At 31.8% G+C, this 16,111-nt stretch overlaps 1 protein-coding gene across 1 annotated transcript; it reads right to left on the bottom strand.

Moving 5' to 3' along the window:
* Nucleotides 1-9,216: 9,216 nt before the first annotated feature.
* On the bottom strand, nt 9,217-11,235 carry IWZ02DRAFT_162321 (uncharacterized protein). The gene is made up of 3 exons (XM_066762081.1): nt 11,160-11,235; nt 10,626-10,941; nt 9,217-10,548 (listed from the first exon to the last, which is right to left on the bottom strand). The coding sequence occupies exons 2-3, from the start codon at nt 10,812-10,814 to the stop codon at nt 9,316-9,318; spliced, it is 1,422 nt and encodes a 473-aa protein (XP_066617527.1). The 5' UTR covers nt 10,815-10,941; nt 11,160-11,235; the 3' UTR covers nt 9,217-9,315.
* Between the last annotated feature and the right edge of the window lie 4,876 nt (nt 11,236-16,111).

Raw genomic sequence — 16,111 nt, 5'->3', positions numbered from 1 at the left:
TATAGATCTTATAGTTTACTTTATATATGTTACTCTTTCTTAAGTAGAAGGTAGTTAGTTAGAGGACTCCCTAATTATTATGTTAGTAAAGGACTCCCCTAGTAGTATAACCTAATAAGTCTATTACTAATACTATCTCTCTTTCTAGGTTAAACTATATTAGTATAGGCGCCTTAATAAATACTAGCTTTAACCTCTTAAATGTACTCTTAGTCTTATTATCCTATCTAAACTCCTTATTTTTCCGTATAAGCCTAATAAGAGGTTCCGTAATCTCTAAGAAACCGCTAATAAAATGATAATAAAAGTTAGTAAAGCCTAAGAAGCCTTATATAGCCTTAATAGTAGTTAGTCTAGCCTAGTTCTTTACTATCTTAACCTTAGATAGGTCTATATATACTCCTTATCCGGCCTTAATAATATAGCTAAGGTATTTTATTAATTAGACCTTAAACTCGTACTTCCTAATATTAATATAGAGGCCTACTATAAGTAAGTAGTCTATTACTATCTTAACCTAGTAATAATACTCCTTCTAGGATCCCTCTATAAAGATTAGAATGTTATTAATATAGGCTAAAGTATAATTATCTAGGAACTCTCTTAGTACCTAGTTAATATACTATTAAAAGGTACTAGGAGTATTAGTAAGGCTAAATAGCGTTACTAACTACTTAAATAGTCTAAATTAGGTATAGAAGACTATTAGCTATTTATCTTCTTTAGTAATATAAATATAGTAGAATACTAAGACTATATCTAGCTTAGTAAACTAGTATGCTTATCTAATCTAGGCTAATATTTTCGTAATTAGTAGGAGTAGATAATAGTCCTTCCTTATTAGGGCGTTAAGAGCCTAGTAATTATAATAAAACCTTAATCCTCTACTAGGTTTCTTTATAAATAGTACTAGTATTACGATAGCTATTAGATACTAGTATACTAGTAACATAAGCACTATTAGATACTAGTAACGTAAGTATATTATAACTATACCCTTACGCGATTACTTAATAAGCCGAAGCTAATTATAACTAAGCCGTATAAACCGGCTAAGCCGCGTAAGCTAATAGTACTAAGTAATAATAAATACTACTAAGGATATATAGCCTACTTAATAGCTAATAAAACTTCGCGTAGTAATAAGAAGATTAATTTCTTATCTATTTTAATAACATAACTAAAGTAGTAATTTACGTAGTAAAAAGAGAGTTTAGTTCTTATTTTACTTCTTATATAAATATATATAGAAGATAGAAGAGTATATAGCATCTTCTATATTTATAATAATTAAGAAGACTTTACTTAACTTTATCTTTTAACTACTTAACTTTAATTAAGTTCTTTTTAATTTTATATATATCTAACTAAGTAGATAGCCTTTAGGTAAAAGCCTATATATTAGCTACTTAACGATTTATAATAGATATAGAAGATTATTCTAGGTATTATCCCCGTCCTACTTTTTTATTACCTAAGGGAGGTATTAGAATACCTAAACTAGGCATACTATATATATAGCCTAAGCCTTATATATGACTATCTATTATTTAAGAAGGTAATTTAAGTTATCTTAGTAAGGCGTATTAGTATTATCTAAGGACTAAAGAGTATTAAGTATATATTAACTATAGAAGTCTTTATAAGGCTATAGTATAGTATATAAATATTAAGGAGGCGTCCTCTCTATACCTACTTATAAGAAAGTAGAAGACTATTCTATACGTAGATAGTATAGCTAAGAATTAAGCCTACGCGACTAGTACTTAAGAGGAGTCTAGTAGTTAATAATAAATACCCTTATATAGAGGTACTAAATTACCTTATAAATTAGAGGAAGAAAGAGGATAGGTACTCCCCTTCTTATTATAATCTTTTTACTTCCTATTACTAGTTAAGCTTAATATATAAGTATAAGAGAAAGGTCTTTTTTACGCGATATAATTTTAGGTTAAAGAAGCTTTTAGGCATATTCTACTAGAAGAAGCTAATAACTATTAATCTAAGATTACTCCTCTTATAAAGGGATAAACCTAGGATATTACTATTTATATAAAGATATAAATTAAGACTCTTAAATAAGTTATCCTTAACTTAGTAGAAAGGATTATAAGTTATTAAACTTTATCGCGTAAAGATACTATTAAGTTAATAAGTTTATAGTATTTAGAAGAGAATAGATCCTAGAAGAAGAAGAAATATATACTAAGAGTACCTAACCTACCTAAATTAATAAATAGCTAAAACCCTACGTATAAGTATTAGTAGCTCCTTATAAATAATAAAATCTATAGTAATAAGGACTACTTTAAAAGAGGTACTACTATAGATACTAAGGAAGCTATTATAAGTTATATCCTCTCTAGGATATAGGGTAAGGTAGTATAGTATTTAGTACTATTTCTTTATACCTATATAAAGATAGATAATCTAGTCCTTAATACTAACTTATATTACTAGCTTAAGTAAGTATTTAAGAATCTATACTAGTAAAAGGATGTAAAGAAGAAGCTAAAGGACCTTTATTATAAAATTCCTATAGATCTTTAGAAGTTCTAGTTAGAGTTTATATACCTAGCTTTAGAAGCTAACCTTCCGTACGAATAATAAAAAGAGGATTTTTACTCTTTATTAGATCCCCTACTATAAACTCATTTAGTAGGAATTAAATAAGACGACTCTATTTCATTTAAAGAATACCTTTAAAAGGCGTACCCTATTATATAAAGTATAATTAAGTACTAAAACGGTTAAAATATATCTCTATCATCCTAGGAAGACTATATAAAGAAATAATAATAGGAATAAGTAGGTAAATCTACTCTTTTAATAGGTAGAAGTTTAAGAGAGTAGCCTTTTTTAAGGTTATTATAGAGATCTACTCCTTATATAATAACGGAAAATTTAATATATAAAGAAAAAGTAGAACTCTAAGGTAATATTAGACCCTACTATTAATATAAAAAGTTTAGATACCTTATCTAATAGTGCCTAGAAACTAAAGTAAAGATAGTTAATACTATAATAGAAGAAGAAGGAGAAGAGTATATAATATTAGAACTATACTCTTCTTTATTAGAAAATAATAAGTCTTAGGGGAAGTCTCCTTCCTAAGATATAAGCTTAGAGCTCTATAAATTACTAATTTATAGGTAAACGTTTATAACCTTATTAGAGGATACTTATTTACTATATAAACTATAATTATAGCTAGTAGTTATACTATACCTATTTATGCCCTAGTTAATACTAGTATAAATAGATCTAGCTTTATCTATCCTTAACTCCTTCTATAACTTAGGGAATTAGGAATTAAGAAAAGAAAGATTACTAGTAGGAACCTTAAAGTCTCTAGGTTTAACTAACGCATAAATAAGTAACTTAATTTCGTTTATTAATTATAATTCTATTTCTAATATTATCTAGTTATAATATACGCCTTTATACTAGATATTAGGCGCTATAATATTATTCTAGGCTACTAGTTCCTCGTATATTATTATGTTCTTCTAGATTACCGTAACTAATAACTCGTTTAGTTAGATCCTCTAGACCGAATTTCTTTTTTAAATCTTTTAAACGTTCTAAAATTATCTATATAAAGTAAAGTTTTATAAATAAACTAATTAATTTCTTTAATATATATCTCTAATAATATTAAAGTTAATAATTAAGAAACCTTTTTTACTTCTCTTATAGAAATTAAGCTACCTATAAAAATACTAATAGAAGTAGTAGATCTTTATTCTATTATACTAGATAATATTAACGAAGCTAATAAAGATAAAGCTTTTAATAAATACCTTAATAATTATTTACCCTCTAAGTATAAAAACTACCGCGACGTCTTTTTAAAATAAGAGTCTAACTAGCTACTACCTTCTTATATAGGAGTTAATTATTAAATTTCTCTTATATATAAGGATTCTCCGTGCCTACTAATAAGTCCCCTCTATAGAATATCTCTAGAATAGCTTACCGTAGTAAAGGAATACATCTAAGAGAATTTAAAGAAAGGATTTATTACTAAGAGCTACGTACCCTACGCCTCTCTAGTATTAGTAGTAAAAAAACCTAGAGGTAGTTAGCGAATTTATATTAACTACTAACGGTTAAATAATTAGATAAAGAAGGACTTATATCCTTTACCTCTTATCTTAGAACTCTTATAGAGAGTAGGTAAAGGAAAGGTCTATATAAAACTAGATATTTAATAAGCTTTCTATTAAATCTAACTTTAAGAATAGTCTAAAGAATATACTACCTTCTATATAAGATATAGATTATTTAAATACCGCGTTTTACCTTTTAGGCTAAGTAATAGGCCTACTACCTTTTAACGCTTTATTAACTAAGTTCTCTTTAACTACTTAGATAACTTTATTATTACTTTTATAGATAATATTCTTATTATTTCTAAAGACCTATATAAACATACCTAAGATGTTATTAAAGTTTTATAATAACTATATAAGGCTAGATTATAAGCTAATATAAAAAAGAGCGAATTCTCTACTAATTATACGAAATTCTTAGGCTATATTATCTTAACTAAGGGTATATTAATAGACCTATAAAAGATTAAACCTATTTATACTTAGTAACTACCTATAACCCTTTAATCTCTTTAGTCTTTCTTAGGATTCTATAACTTCTATTAGAGATTCCTTCCTAACTATAAACGAATTAGCTAGCTACTAGAAAAACTATATTTAAAAGTAAAGTAGTAATAACTTAGACTAGTTAAGGAAGAATCTTTTAGGAATCTTAGGAAACTAATATATAGTAAATTACTACTTATAAACTATAATCTAACTTTAGATACTTATATAGAAATAGATATAAGTAATAGAGTAGTTATAGGAGTTCTATTATAATATTAAGAAAATTACGAATAGAAACTAGTATCCTTTTATTCTAAGGTAATATTAGATGCTAAACTCTACTATAGAATACCTAATAAAGAACTTCTAGCTATTATATAAGGACTAGAGGAATAGAGATCTATACTTATAGGCCTTTATAAACCTTTTCTTATAATTATAGACTATTAAGTATTAGAATACTTTACTTCTAAGCGCTAATTATCTACATAATAAGTAAGATAGGCTAAGTAACTTACTAAGTACTAAGTCCGGTTTACCTACTAACTAGGAAAGAAAAACATTATTATAGATATTCTTATAAGAAAGTAAGAGTAACTTAAGACTTAAAAAGAGAAAGTAAAGGCTATATAAGAGTAGTATCTTATTCCTACTTCCTAGGTAGTCCTACTTATAATGATAGAGCTAGAAGTTTCTCTACTAATATTTTTCTTAATAAACTCCTCTATATAAATAGAGAAAACCTAGATCTTAAACTATAGAGAGAAATAGCCTATCTTTAACTAGAAAACGAATCGTATTAGAAGCTATAGGATGGATTACTTCTTTACTATAGCATATTAGTTATTCCTAACTAGGATAACCTTTACGCGAGAATAATTAAAGTAATATATACTACTTATATTACTACCTATCCTAGAATTAATAAAATGCGAAAGCTATTACGGTAATACTATTACTAGCCTAGCTAGACTTATATAATTAAGAGATATAGCCGAAACTACTATATTTACTACTAGAACTATAAATTTATAGATAAGATACCTAGCCTTCTATATCCTCTACTAATTCCTAACTATTCCTAGTAATACTTAGCTATAGATTTTAAAGAGATACTATAAGACTAAAAGGGATTTAATTATATCCTTATTATTATAGACTAGTTATCCTAAAGAACCTTTAGTTTACCTTATATAAAGAAAATTAATACTAAAGGAGTATCTTAACTTTTTTATAATTACATCTACTAAATTTTTAGAAATCCTAAAAGTATACTATTAGATTAAGGTCCTTAGTTTATTTTAGCCTTTACGTAGGAGCTATATAAGTTAACTAGTATTAAATAATACTTTAATTTAGCCTATTACTCTTAGATAAATAGAATTACTAAGATAGTAAATTAGGTCCTTATATACTAACTACGACCCTTTATTAATTACTACTAAAACGACTAGTCTAATCTTCTACTATTAATAGACTTAGCTTAGGCTACCCTCCTATATAAGGCTATAGGTCTTATACTAGTAGAAGTAGACCTTAGCTTCGTACTACGTATATATTATAACTAGACTACTTATATAATAATAACTACTCTACCTAAAGGTAGAATATAGTCTATAGCTTAGTCTCTCTAAAAAAGAAGATAAGAAGCCTATAAGTACGCCTATAAATTAATTTACTAATTATAAGAAAAGAACTACTAATAAGCTAATAAATACTATTATATACCTAACTTTAATATTAGAGACTTTATTTATATTAAGAAGACTAGCTAGATAATAGACTAGCTAAATCTAAAATTAGACGCTCCTAACGTAGGACTATTTAAGATTACTAGAATAAAAGAATATTCGTATAAATTAGATCTTCTAAAAAGTATAAAGGTTATAAACCTTTTCTATACTAATTACCTACGTAAAGTAGCTATAGACCTATTACTATAATAGAGATATACTAAGCTAGAACCTAAGGTTATTAATAACTAGTAAGAATAGGAAGTTAACTTTATCTATATAAGTAAGGTTACTTACGGAATTTTAAGGTATTAGGTCTAATAGGTAGGATATAATTAAGATAATAAGTAGTATATAGTAAGTTCTTTTATTAGGGCCCCCTAAAAAGTAGAGGACTTCTATACTACTAATCCTTCTACCCCTAGACTACTAAAGAACCTAGAAAAGTAGAAAAGAGCCTTCCTCTAATAAGAATTATAGGAAGAAACGTAATTAGATAACTAACCTACCTATACTCTAGTAAAGAGAATCCTTTAACGCTATAGTAAATAACTCTTATCTATATAAACTAATTTATCCTTATCTATTCTATTTTTCTATTTTAATTTTATTCCTTATCTTTTATACCCTTACTTCTCTTCCTCCTCTTTAGTAGGAACTAGAGCCGACTTCTTAAGTTTAGGCCTTATTATACCTTTAATAGAGTCCTAGAGAAAGTTATTAACCTAGTTATCTATTATATAGTAAAGAGTAAGGTACTCTCTAGGCTTTATCTTATCCTTACGCCTTTTATATTAATTAGGAGGACGAGTACTAGTAAGGTTACTTATAGTATAGTTAAGGTTACTAGTACCCTAGATATAGTTCGCGTATTAACCCTATAAGAAACCTAGTAACTTATAGTAACTATAGAAGATATAAGTAGAAAGATTATCCTAGTACTTAGTATAACTAGTAGCCTAATTAATACCTATATATTAGATTAAATAAGTATTACGTAAAGAACTATAAGATTCTATAGATATAATATTAAAATAATCCTTAGAAACTAGGATAATAGTATAATAAGCTAAGTTACTAAGGCCTAATATATATATTACGCGTTAGCTAGTTTCGTTACTACTAAGGGATTTCTATAATAAGTTAGCTATTACGTAAGAATAAGTAAGTAGTAATATATACCTTAGCGAGTTTTTTAAAGGCCTTATATAGGACGAAGACTATAATCTTATTAGAAGTATCTACCTCTAAGTCCTAATCTAAAGGTTCTACTAGTAATTCTATAGGTAAAGTAGCTAGATAAATAATGCTACTATTATTACTTTTATATAAAGGTATACTTAGTAGTACGCTAATATAATAGCTACTAGAACGTATATATAAAGGTAAGGTAGGTAAATTAGCTTATATAATATTCACGTAAGGATTTATAGGTAGAATAGTAATATATACTAGCTCTTAAGAGCTAGGTACTATACCTAGACTAGTTAGCTTTACTTTACCTTTTTAAAACTCTAAATATATAAATAATTAGCTAATTATATATAACGTCTTACGCGATAGTTCTAAGTTATCTTAGTATCCTCTTAAGGTATTATATTACCTTTAGGGTGCTTAGAGTAATAAAGTTAATTAGATACTATCGCGTAATAATTAGTTAAGCGTTTTTAGACCTACTATAAATAGGAGGACTTACTATTATTACTAGAGCTAGTTACTTAAGTAAGAGATAGGCTAAGAGTAATAGGAAGATATAATAATAGAAGTAAGATCTATTATTATTATTAAGGTAGTAGTAAAGAAGGTTAGTTAAACTATAAACCTAATAATAAGATATACCTAGTAGTTCTATACTTTATACCCTTACTAAAATAGCGCTAGTTAGTTATCTATATAAGTACCTAATAAGCTAACTTAGGCTTCCTATTAGGGGGGAATATTATAATAGCTATTAGATACTAGTAATATAAGTATATATTAAATACTAGTAATATAAGTATATTATAACTATACCTTTACGCGATTACTTAATAAGCTAAAGCTAATTATAACTAAGCCGCATAAACTAGCTAAGCTATATAAGCTAGTAGTACTAATAGATAATAAATACTACTAAGAATATATAGCCTACTTAATAGCTAATAAAACTTTATATAGTAATAAGAAGATTAATTTCTTATCTATTTTAATAACGTAACTAAAGTAGTAATTTACATAGTAAAGAGAGAGTTTAGTTCTTATTTTACTTCTTATATAAATATATATAGAAGATAGAAGAGTATATAGTATCTTCTATATTTATAATAATTAAGAAGACTTTACTTAACTTTATCTTTTAATTACTTAACTTTAATTAAGTTCTTTTTAATTTTATATATATCTAACTAAGTAGATAGCCTCTAGGTAAAAGCCTATATATTAGCTACTTAATAATTCGTAATATAAGTAAGATAAATAGCTATATAAGTTAGTATTAATATAGGATACTTTACTATATACTATTTTATAATTCTATACTACTTTAAGATATAGTAGTAGGTAGTCTTTAAAATTAGGAAGCTATATTATTCTAATAGTTATAGGTAGGTATTCTAGGGGTAGAGTTATACTTTATAAATAATAATATATTTATTATAAGATATAGTTACCTTAGGCTAACTAGTATATACCTTAGATATACTAGTATAGTTAGGAGTTATATTCTTTAAGGTATATTAAATAGTTAAATCTAGGATATATAGCTTATATATAATTATTATAGGTTTCTTACCTAAGAAGTATACTAAATAATAAGTACCCTTTAGGTTAAAGAGAGTTCCTTCTTAGGCTACTTATTACTAAAGATTAGCCTTAAAGGATTACGTGGTGCCATAATTATGGTGAAGTGAAGGTAGTAGGTGTACGCGACGCGAGTTTCGCGTGTCGCGTCGCGGGGAATTCTCGCTAATACTTTTAGCCTAGAACTGTAGCATTCATCATCAAAGATCCTCGTGCAAAGCCGCAGTAGTGGTTGTAGCGCTGCTGTCACTAAGACCATTCCCCTCGTTAAACACACTCAAATCCAAATCTAAAAGCCCATCCCAATCAAGCGCATCCCAATCCAACTGATACAGCTCCGGCAAGTGGTCCAAGTCAACAACAGACGATGATTGTTGGTCCGTCAAGCTCGTGCCCGTCGCCGCATCTTCCTCCTCCTCCTCCTCCTCTACCGCGATATTTTGTCGGTCCTCCTCTTCTTCGCATCGCTGTGCGCCGGTCATACCTATCATCGGGGCGGGAGGACGCTGTTGCCGCAGCCGCTCGAATGGGGCCGGCGCCGCTTGGTGTGGTGGTACGGCAGGCGGGGCCTGGAGGAGTGGTGGTAGTAGTGGTGGTTCAGAGAGGGCCGAAAAGCCGCGCAACGCAAAGAACGACTGCCAATGGATACAGCCGTCGCGATTCAACGAGTTGAGGAGATGCGTCGCCGAGCCGGGTATGCCGCCGATATCGTTTGCGTGCGAGACAGCGGCCGAAGCGCTCTTGTCCTCCTCTTGCTTATCGACCGAGTGGCCATGGGAGAGGATGTTGGAGTCTGCCACCGCCCACGCCGACGCCGCCGCCTCCGGCGCGTAGGAAAAGTCGTCAAATGGCCAGTCGAGAGAGATTGTGGCTTCGGCCTGCTCGTCCGCGAACGTACATGCGTTGTCCAGATCCATCTTGTCCAAGTCCCCAAACGCCGCCGCCGTGTGCTCAGCCTGCTGCTGCGTGACCAGCGGAGCGGCGGCACCGTCTGTCTTGGGCGTAAAAGACCAAACGAAGTCCATGCCCGAAGAGTCGGAAGAGTCAGAAGGGTTGGCCGACTGATCGGACAGCAGCTCGTTCTCGTCTTCCTCGTCGTCGTCCCCCTCCTGTCCATTCTCCTCGGCTGCGTCCAAGATCTGGCCCGCGGGCTTTCCGAAGCTGTCTCGGTCGGCGTGCGAAAAGTTTGCCAAAGTGCGAGAGCGGATGCGTGGTGTAGTGTTGCGGCTACGGGATGCGGGACGAGAGATGGGGGACGCCGACAATGAGGGCGGCGGCGTCGCGGGAGTGCGATTGCGTCGTCGTTTGCGGTTTCGCAGAGGCGAACGCCTGTATGTGCAGTTGGAGCCCAGCCGGCTGCATCGCAGGCAGGGTGCGTTGGCATTTTCGGGGTCGCGTGTACAACGCTTGGCCTGGCTGTGACAACTGTCGCACTGCACGCACGTTGAGTCGGTCAGCTCAGCTCATCAGGGAGTCTGCAAGTGAGTGGGTGGTGGGTCGTGATGCGTACCGCTTCGCTTGCCCAAAGGACAGTGGGTGTGCGGAAAAAATGTGGATGTGCCATTGTGCTTGAAGGGCTTTGGCTTGACTTGGTTGGCAGGGTTGAAGAAGTGTGGAGGATGAAGGAGTTAAGAAGATGAGATGCATTTTCCAGCGACGCAGAAGATACTGGGCTTTTTGAATGCGGACATGACGGCATTTGTAAATGAATGTGCCGCCATTCATGGTAGTCATTGGGCCGTGGAATAGGGGAAGAAAGACAAGGAGGTTCAGTTGGTTTCTAATAGTTCCAGATGTAAACGCGCAAGCTGGAGGGGCCATAGCACCTGTCATCGTTGCCGTCGTGATTTTCGTCGTTAGTGTTGACTACATGGAACTGAGTGGACACGAGGAGGGGCATTGACGGCGAATAATGGCGAGCGTGGGCGGATGGATGGGATAGATGATGGTTAGGGTGGTTGGAGAGGTGCTATGCTAGTAGTGCTGTGGTTAGACAGCCGCCTACAGGCTGCCCCGACCAAGCGAGACTATCACTCTCACTCACACTCACACGGGGGATTTTACACCAATTTGAAGCAAAAGTCTCAGCAAACCGTTCGGTCATGTTTCATCTTCTCGCAGTGTGCTGAGTTGCAGCTGCAGTCTAGGAACTGTCCAGTGTAGTAGAGACGGCTGTCCTGCTTGTAGTAAAAGTTAGTCAACTTTCCATCCACCATAGCATTAGTCGGTGTGTACGGGGAGCATGCGGTTGATTTTCACACGATAAAGGCAAGACAGCGTCCCCGTCGACGCCCTACACGGATGAATTCCCTAACCCCAGCTCTTACATCGTTTGAGACCACGGACATGTCGGGGCTTTTCTATAACCTAAGCGGATGAATTTATTCCCTAGCATGGCTGGTACCATGCTTACCGTTAACTTCGCGGCGATGCTGCTACTACCACTACAAGGAAAGTCATGAAAAAGAAGTTCCGTCATCCTCGAGTTCCATGGGGAGGCGTTTGTGCGAAAACTCAGCGGCACTTTGGGAAAGACACGCACTCTTTGTAGTCTAGAAAGGACATGCTAGGTGAGCGCACACGTAATTGAGTTTAAGGCGCCCGTCGGGGATATCGGCTAAGCAAACGCATAGCTCTATGCGTGGCTGCATTGCAGGGTTTGTTTTTCGTCGTCGCCGAGATGGAGAAAATTAAGCCGAGAGCAAGCGTCGTAGGGTTAATAGAGAGAAGGAGTAGCTTAAAGAGTATTAGGAGAAATTAAAAGTACGCGATTTAGCTTAGCTAGCGTAGTAAGATGCATCTCTTTAAAGATAGCGCGCTTAAGAGAGAGCATTAGTATAGTAAGTAAAGAGGAGAATATAAGCTAGTATCTATTACGGGCGTAGAATAGGGGTAAGAGGGACTTTTCGTGATAGTAGCTACTATTAAAGCGTTTAGGTCTTAGGTCTTTATAGAAGTCGCTAAGGTAAAAGCGTTTACATCTTTAGTCTCTATAGTAGTAGCTACTATAGAAGTATTCATGCTTTAGATCTCTATTAATAACATTATAGCCTTTATCTCTAGCTTCTAGTCTTAAACGGCATTCCTAGTTTCTATATTAATACCTATAGATTTAAGCGAAGTAAAGAGTTAGCGTCTAAGTTTAAGTATCTAAGTCTTACCTCTTTCTACTTTACTATAAGATAGTAGTACTAACTTTCCTAGAAGATTCTTCTTAGAGATAAAGACGAAAATTTAGTATATCTTACCTCCCTTAACGCTCTTATATAAGTTAGCTATAAAGGGCCGTAGAGGGATTAAGGTAATAGGCTATTTTATAGAATTAATTTCCTTATTATAAAGTTATTTTTTACCTTTAAATTAGCTCTAAGGACTTTATCTAGGGTATTAGCTACTATAGCGTTAGTAGTAAGGTATTTATTATAAGTAGGATAAGTAGTTCCTAGCCTATTTTAATATCTTTAACACTCTAGATATAACATATAATATATAGTTACTTATATTAAACTAATAGATATTAGGTAGCTAAAGATAGTCCTAAATTAACTAAAGATAGGAAAATAGACTAGGATAAAATTAAAAGTAAGAATTAGTAAATACGCCTAGATAAAGATATTAAGAGAGATAGTACCTAAAGACGTTATTAGTACTATATTTAAAGAAGGTATAGCTCTTAGTCTTATAGGGGTATTAGGTAGAACTTATAATCTATTCTACTTATAGCTTAATATTAGGTATTCTAGCCGCGATAGATTATAGGAGGGGAGATATAGATAAGATAAGGATAGAAGTATAGCCTACTTCTATATAAAATAGCTTAGGCTATAGCTAATTTATTATTTATCTATCTTAAAACTTAGTAATTTTAATAAGGTATAGGCTAGATTAAGGAATAAGGACCTATCTATAGATTTAGGTATAGATAAAGAGGAGTAGGTAGAGGATTTCGTACTAGATTTAGTAGGTAAACGTTTTATATAGTACTATATAGGACCTAGTTAGGCACCCCTTAATAGAAAAGGCTAACTCTTTTAGGTAGTTTAATTACCCTAATATTTAGACTAATAATACTAATATAAGGTCTTAAGAATAGTAATCTAGTTAAGGAGTAAGGAGTTAGTCCTATTCTTTACGCCTTTAATACTACGCTATATCTTAAGAAAATACCTAAGAAATAGGGAGAAATAACTTCTACTTTACTATCTACTATTAATAATAGTAGTGCTAGTAGTAGTAAGGTATATAAAACTATAGCTATAACGCCTCTTTTATAAGTAATACGCTAGTTTAAGTCTTTTCTTAGCCTCCTTAGACCTTTTATTAAATAGTTTTTATGTTATATATCGCTTTATATTACTATTAGTAGTTAGTTAGGTTTTACTAGACGCGGAATTAATAGTATAGCTTTTTAAGTCATAAATAGTAAATTCTAAGGAGTATAGAGACCTAGGATAGTAGGCTTTAATTATTATATTAAAATTATAGGTAGCTCTATCTCTACTTAAAGGTTTAACTTAAGGATAGAATAGACTATAGAGGTAAGAAAAGAGGTTACTATACCTATATAATTAATAATTAACCTAGGACCTTAGGAAGTAGTAGCTTAGGTAGCTTAAGGTTTATAGGAATATTAATTAGTATTCTAATAGTATAGAGTTAACCTTAATAGCCCTTATTATCGCTATCTTAATTTCGCCTTACTTTTATACCGTCTTCGTTATTACCTCTATTTTATCTTACTTTTACGTTATCTTATCTACCTTAATATATATTATTCTCCTATTCTTTATAGAGGAGATAAATTTTATACTTAGTTTATTAAGTACTATAGAGTAGAAACGTATATATAATTCTATAGAAGAATTATCTTCCTAGTACCTTATAGAGAGAGTATAATTATTAGGAAGTAAGAGGAGCGTAGGATCTTAGATAGGTAAAACTTATAGAACTACTAAGGATCTACGGTTTAGGGGGGGCCGTATAAGATAAGTTAATAAGGTTATTATTTATAATAAAGGAACTAGGTTACGTTAGTAGAAGAGTTTACTATAGAGACTATAGTACCCTTTTAGTAAGCTAGGCTAGGAAATAGTAAGAAGGATAAAAAAAAAACTCGTAGGTATATTAAATTAATTCTTAGGCTAGAAGTAGGAGTAAAAGATTTTATATAAGATTTTATATAAGATTTTATAGCTATAAAATCCTATATAAAATCTTCTAAAAAATCTCCTATACCTATATCTAGAAGAATAAACTATAGTAATGCTATCTAGTATAGTCTTAGGCTATTATATAACCTTTAGCTATAGTAAATTACTAATATAGCGTGCTAGTAAGCCCTATAGCTATATTAGGGGCGGTCTAAAGCGGTAGGGTTTTATAGTACTTAATAGGGCTATTATACTTAGACTATTAGTCTTTTTCTAAGTAGTAGTATTTAAGGAGTTAGTTTAAGGATAGTTTAGATAGCGATATTATATAAATATTAAGGATTATATAGGTATTACGGGACGGCGTACCTAGTATCTTTATAGTATAGCTATTCTTTTAGAGAGCGCTATATCTATAAGTAGTTAATCTACTATTATTTTTTCGTCTTAATTTTACTAGGCTTTTACGTTATCTTATTACCTTAACGTGTACTATTAATAGGTACTCTAGTAGCGTAGTATTAATTATAACGGCCGTTACTATTATTATCTTAAGTTTACTCTACTTTTTATCTTCTTATCCCCTTAATAGCTAGCCGTTATATTTATCTTAGTTCTACTCTTCTTTTACGTTATTTTATCTACCTTAACGGCTATAGTTATTATTATATTAACTTTACTTTACCTTTACGTTATCTTAATTTTACTAAGAGTAACGTTAGGGAATAGTTTAATAAGGTAAAAAAAAGAGAAAGAGGATATTATAATAGGTTTAGGACGGCTAGTATAAAGCTATACTAGTATAGTATAACGGTCCTTAATTACCTCCTATATTATTAAACCTAATATAAGTTTTAGCTCTAATACTACGTAACATTTTAGTTCTTCTTAACTAATATCTATACTATATCTTTAATATACTATTATATATCCTTATACTACATACTATAGATACTTAAAACGCTTTAATAAGGTCGTCTATACTAGATTAAGGCGTAATTTAATAAGAAGTAGTAGGTTCTAAAGTCCGTAAAGGTCTCTATAAAGGAAGAAATTTATTAGAGTTAAATCTACTAGGTAAGATAGTAGTATCTTTAGTATTTTAGTCGTAGGGATAATCTTATAGATACTAAAGCTCTTATACCTACCTAATTTATCGTAGTTAAATCTACTATATAAGGATATACTATACTAAACTTAGCGCTTTAGTTATAAGCTTACTCCCCTATAGAGGAGTAGACTATTACGACTCCTAGGACGAGTTATAAGGACCTTACTAAGCATACTATAGACTAGATCTAGCTAGAAGGTTTACTAGCTAATATAGGAGGTAATAGTAGATGTTTTAGGAGGTAGGTAGTTTTATATTAGCTACTAGGACTTACTAGAACGGAATAGTAGCTAAAAAAGGTACGTAATAGGTAGTATTAATACATAATTAGGCCTTTTAGTACTAACTTATATCTTACCTTCTATATAACTATAGGATGTCCCTATAGGCTATAATATATAGAGGTTATCTATTTTACCTATTAGGCATAGTAGGATTAGGGGTAAGACTACTACTACTACTAATTACGCTATATAATAGGTATAGTATAAGACTCTTCTAGATTTCTTAGGTCGTCTTATCTTTATTCTAGTAGACTAGGTAGGATAGTAGGTCTATAGGTCTCTAGCTAAAGCTATAGGTTACGTATATAGCTAACCTAAGAATTAAATCTATCCCTAATACCTATAACCGCTAAGTACTTACTAGCTAGTATACTCGCTATAGAGCCCTACTTCTAAGGATATCTACGTTTTAATATAGAGGCCCTAATAGTAAGCGTACTATAAGTAGCCT

The sequence above is a fragment of the Phyllosticta citriasiana genome (genome assembly GCF_038021145.1).
Source record: "Phyllosticta citriasiana strain CBS 120426 chromosome Unknown IWZ02scaffold_25, whole genome shotgun sequence".
Classification (NCBI taxonomy): Eukaryota; Fungi; Ascomycota; class Dothideomycetes; order Botryosphaeriales; family Phyllostictaceae; genus Phyllosticta; species Phyllosticta citriasiana.
The sequence above is the reverse complement of the archived record's forward strand: the minus strand, read 5'-3'. Positions and strand labels throughout refer to the sequence as shown.

What these genes read in the sequence shown, in the direction of transcription:
- IWZ02DRAFT_162321 (XM_066762081.1), bottom strand. Translation starts at nt 10,814, where the DNA reads ATGCCGTCATGTCCGCATTCAAAAAGCCCAGTATCTTCTGCGTCGCTG. An exon ending in TCCTTTGGGCAAGCGAAGCG is followed by an intron (nt 10,549 to 10,625) that starts GTACGCATCACG and finishes ACGTGCGTGCAG; the next exon opens with TGCGACAGTTGTCACAGCCA.